Here is a 5,464-nt window from a genome sequence, read left to right on the forward strand (position 1 = left end):
ATATATTTAGCAAACTTAAATACTATAGCACATGAATGAATGTAATGCAAATATGAATATATTTTAATAATTAAAAATAACATCTATCTTTTGATGAATCATGACATGCATTTTTAACATTATTATTACAACTAAATAATATCAAAAGATATAAATTGTGAAAAAAAAGGATATATAAGTGACAAAAACAATATATAATTGATAAACACAATTAGATCAAAAATAGAAAAAGAAAACTTAAAAACATTGTAAGAACATCATACATTATAGTATTTTAGGAGTTCATTACCCAACATACAGTGTACAAATTGTTTAACAAACTAAAATAAAGAACTGTGGTCATCAACTAAATTTTTTAAATAATTGTGCAAAATATTAGCAAAGATAAGGAGAAAGAGTGAGAGACATAAGATTATGTGAGAGGTGATAAAAAAAGATATGTGAAGTGAATGTTGATTTTTATAGTAAACATGAATAGAAATGAGAATAAAAAGACAGAATGAATTAGGTTTTATTAACCAATGTGTATTTATTAAAGAGAAATAACATTACTACTGAAGGCATAGAGCAACCTACATAAAAATAAAGAGTAAAAAGAGATTAAAAGGTAAGACTAAACACTACATAAGAAGGATAAAAAGTGATGTGATACAGCGATAGAAAAACTATAAAATGACAATTTCACTAAAATGTTTATGTTGCAATATTAGGAGTCATTTAATATATCAAGAGTTTATTGTGTCATTATATTTATATATTATAAATAAATTGATAGATAGATAGATGAATAAATAAATAGATTTTTATAAAATGAAATTTATTCTTCAAATATGATATCGAATATTAAAATTTAGACCATTGATATGAATTAATATTTTTCATATCATTTCTTTTTAGAATTAGATAATTTAGTGTGTGAAATTATGAGATTAATGCTAGATTGATTATATAGATGCTATTCTCTATAGTAGTATAAACGTAGTTCTAAGATAGATGCTTTTTCTATGTTGTTGCAATGGATGACGTGGCAATTTCATATGAAATTTAAAACCTTATGTGTCATTCATTCACTATAACACTATTTTGGGCTCTCCTTTAATATATTATAATAGATTTGCTGAAGCGTTTCATTCGTAATTCTTCCATTTGTGGGATTATAACCTAAAATTAATCATGATACTCCAGACTTATTATATCAGCATACTAGATCAATTTGCAATAGTGAGAGCAGTGGATAATTGTGAGAGATAGATGAACAAATTTGAGCCATTAGACTTTGTTTTAGTGATTCTGCGACATTTCCTAACCATCCATATATTGTTGTATGGCCCATCCACTACTATCACCAAAGGCATTACCATATGTATAGATGTATAAATATGTATATATACACCACAAAAGGTAGGCCCTAAATTGTGGATTAGAAATTAAATATATTGACAGAGTTACTTGAGAAAAACAAACAAGTGTGCTTCTAAAAGATTAAATTTCAACTTCTGTTGTACTAATTATTTCTATTTTTTATTTTCAGGCTGTCAATGATGTCATTTCATTGGGAAGCATCTCCAAGTGGCTGCAAAGTTATGGCCTTGAGCAGCTTATGGAGCTTTCGTCTATTCTATTGAATTCCTTACTACAGGATGTTACATTTGCTAATGAAACTTTAGGATTTATAAATCCTTTTCTAAAAATGATAGCATCAATGTTTAAATTATCTCAGAAAAGGAAAATATATCAGCCACATTTTACACTATCAATTGAGGGCTTATATCAGATATATCAGGCTGGTAGTACTGAAGCAACAAAAGGTATTAATCAGGAGGCTGCTTTGGAAGCCATACTTATGAATGCACCTCCTATCTCAATCTTCCTTATGGTACTTTCTCTTTTGAACTCTTTTATTTAAAGACTCTTGAATATGGTTACTAATTACTCTACTTAAATATTCTTTCTATATTGTTCATTAAAAAATATACAAACAATCAATTTAGGACTTTTGAAACTTTCATTGGCATTTCTTATTGTTTTTGTTTTGAGATTTGTCTTGCGTCATGATTCTACTCGCTTTAGAATATGGTATCGGGAAATCTCTACTTTTACTCACCTTACATCCCATCCAAATTAAGAGCATTTTTTTTCAAAAAGGAAAAGGGTGACTTTTGCATATTTTGACCAATTTGCTCGAGATTTTGGCAAGTTGCTGGGTCCTATCCTACTAAGACCGTTGATAAAAGGTTGAACCTTAAAAGTGTAATCAAATAGATATTCTTGAGTTAGGAGCTAAAGTGGGTATAGTTATAAAGCGAGAAAGACACTAATCACATTTGGCATCATTTTGATGTATCATGGATCCACACACAATAGAAGTTATTGATGTAAGGAGTAAGGGTGACTGGTAACCCTCATACATTTTAAACATATATATAAAAAAAATATTAAATATTATTTCATATTAGTATGAAGTTTTTATTAGCATGGTTTAATAATCTACTACCTTTGAATCTAATAGGGGTTTTGTGGAACATTTTACACCCTAAAAACTTGATCCTTGCATCTTAATGTTGTGACTTACATATGAATAACTGGACTTGTGTCTATGCAGAAACAGGAAAGGCTTGAAAGCTTTCTTATTTGGGCAATTACAACTGCTTTACAGTCTGATTCCTCACGAAGGATGAGAGCGAATAAGTCTCACATCTTTCACACAAATAATTACAGGGAAGAGTCTCACGAGCGTTCGTTACTGTCAAAATTATTACGTTGGTTAACAGCATCAGTAATCATTGCGAAACTCTATCAGAAACCCAATGATATGGATTCGGCATTTGTTGAAACACATGATTTAAATTCCCTTCATTCTTTACTGGTACAAGCTGGAAATGCCAATGGACAAAGACATGATATTGGAATTGGCTGTGGGAAGTTACTGGCTTCTGTGATTTTCTGTCTGCAACTTCTTCATGACATAGACCCTGAGGTGCTACCATCAACTGTCTCCGCTCTCTGTCTTCTAACCTTTGGTGCTTCCAACTTTGCAGGTATTCCATTTTACTGACTTAATATGCTTTATCAAGTGCCATCTCAGGGCTGATAGTTGTGTTTTCCCTAATTTATATTATAATGTTGCACTACATTTACTTGCCCCCGCTTTACCGTTACCTTCTAATAAGCATAACACTGTTGAGTTGAATGGCTTTTGCATATCTCATTTGAAACTTGAGTGACACCCTCCCCAAAATATCCCCTTGAAATAATTCCTAGCCTTAATTTTTTTGGTTAAAACAATGATCGACTGAAAGAATGCATTGGGTAAAAAAGTAAGTTTTCGGGCATGTAGTCGTTAATTGTGCCTTGGATCTTTACTAGTATCTTGTACTCCTTTACATTAAGGGTTTATTTGAATTTTATTGTTTTATTATGTTTTAAACAAAGTAAATATCATTTTATTGTTATAATCTTTAACAAATAAATATTTACATAAGGCTAATTCATTCTTAAAATTTCTAATTAGAAGCTTGAATAGAAATCCAGGACTATAATTATTACACTTGCATAATTATAATTATAATTAATTATGAGTAGGCATCTAATATGAAATCTATAGAAGCAAAAACATTATACACTTCTAAAACTATATCTTCTAGTGATATAACAAACTGCTTATCTATTGTTGTTAACAAACTAATTAGTGTAAAAAAATAAAATAAAAAGTATGCTGTTTTTTATTTTATTGAACCTCCTACGTTTAGATCCATTAAACCCCAAAGTTGTAATAAATAATCAAAATACTTAATCATATTGACCAATATTGTGTAAATAATAAAGTGCACCTGAATAATAGAATAAAATAAATAATGTATTAGTATTATTAGAAGCCAACATCATATTGTAAAATACAAGTGACAGATAACCAATTATTTTGAAAAAAACAATGATCTAAACAAAAGAACGAAACAGAGAGATAGGTACTAACCAGGAAAAAGAATTATTTAAGTGCATAAATAAATATTATGATAAGCGAATATGGCTAAGAAGAAAGCCTGAGGGGGGAGACCTGAAGAGTAATATAGCGCATAGAGCATCCCTGAAAAGAATTGCATACTGCAGCATGGATGGGAGATCAGAAGAAAAAATTTTGGGCAGGAAGAATTTTTTTTCCCTGAATTGCAATTATAGAACACCACATGGCACTTATTAGTTAAAGATAATAGATGTGCATTGAGACTACTTGGCATCTTGGATGCAAGTGTGATGCATCAAAATTGTAGTTGACCATTTGGATTTGGATATAGACGCTCATGTCTTTGGTTATATATTTACAATGCTTCTTTTTTTCCCTTTCATTCTGTAGTTGGCAGAGGTGATTTATTGAAAGAATACAGCACTTTGATATCATCACACTGTTCAAGGGTGCGGTGCCCTCCTGAAGCTAATCCAGCTTGGAGATGGTAATTCTTTTCTTGCTCCTCTTTTTATGTTTATTTTCTAACCCGTTTCATCTTAGTATATTATGTAGCCATATTGTTATGCGAGGAAAATGGAATTTCTTGTGGCTTATAGTTCTTGGAGTCCAGTTTTTTCTCCAAAAAGAAAATAAAAATAAAAAAAGATAAGTAGGTTTTTAATTTTGATTTAAGTCTGGTGTAAAGTTAATTTCTTTGGTGTTACTAGTATAAGCTTGGAACTATTATCAATAAAATCCATCATTGGATCGAAGTCTGTATATCATCATTAGATCGAAGTATAATTTGCCAATATTTGATTACATGAAGAGCTATAGTCATAATATTTTGGTCTTACAGTAGAAGAATTTGGACGACCTGTACTTCTAAATGCATTGTTGCAATTTTTGTGCCTCAAAAAATGAAGCAAGTTTGACCTATATTCATTGTTTAGGTCCTTTTACCATCCATGGAAGGATTGTTCACCGGAGTTAACTGATTCCCAGAAGATGGATGAATATCATTCTTGTCTGACTTTGTTAGTGGTTGTCTCAAATGTTCTTGGCGAAAAGAAATTAGAGTTGGCGAGTTTCTCTCCATTAGATATAGAGAGATCTGGCTTATTCCAATGGGAAAAAAGTTTACTAGAAAATTGAGTGCTAACCAAGAATTTTATCTTGTGTGGCAATGTAGTGTTTGTGTTAGGTTTGAAAGAATAATGTTATATATATACATCATTTTTGAAGATGTTTCTCATCCGAGGAAAAAAGCATGGAGAAAGTGTATATATGATGGCGCTCACTTCAGTTACCTGTAATCAAGATATGTATAGCAACGTGAGAAGCATGAGTGACTGAGTGTATCATTTTTGTAACTTATTTTATTTTATTTAATTCTTTTAAATTAAGAATTACAATTTTCTCAGCTCATATATGTATTGTACTAATGTACTTGATCCCTCTGTATAAATTGATATAATAGCTACTTTATTTATAGAAAAAATTACAAAGAATCGATAGTAC

The 5,464-nt window shown here is 30.3% G+C and overlaps 1 protein-coding gene across 1 annotated transcript in view; it reads left to right on the plus strand.

Annotated features, from left to right (window-relative positions):
• LOC107646353 overlaps positions 1-5,371 on the plus strand; it is a gene marked incomplete in the record, with an annotated part of 17,484 nt that extends 12,113 nt beyond the window's left edge. The window contains 4 exon segments of the mRNA XM_016350546.2: positions 1,532-1,876; positions 2,603-3,038; positions 4,352-4,448; positions 4,897-5,371. Coding sequence (XP_016206032.1) covers positions 1,532-1,876; positions 2,603-3,038; positions 4,352-4,448; positions 4,897-5,098 — 1,080 coding nt within the window.

The sequence above is a fragment of the Arachis ipaensis genome, chromosome B01 (genome assembly GCF_000816755.2).
Source record: "Arachis ipaensis cultivar K30076 chromosome B01, Araip1.1, whole genome shotgun sequence".
In the NCBI taxonomy this organism is placed as follows: Eukaryota; Viridiplantae; Streptophyta; class Magnoliopsida; order Fabales; family Fabaceae; genus Arachis; species Arachis ipaensis.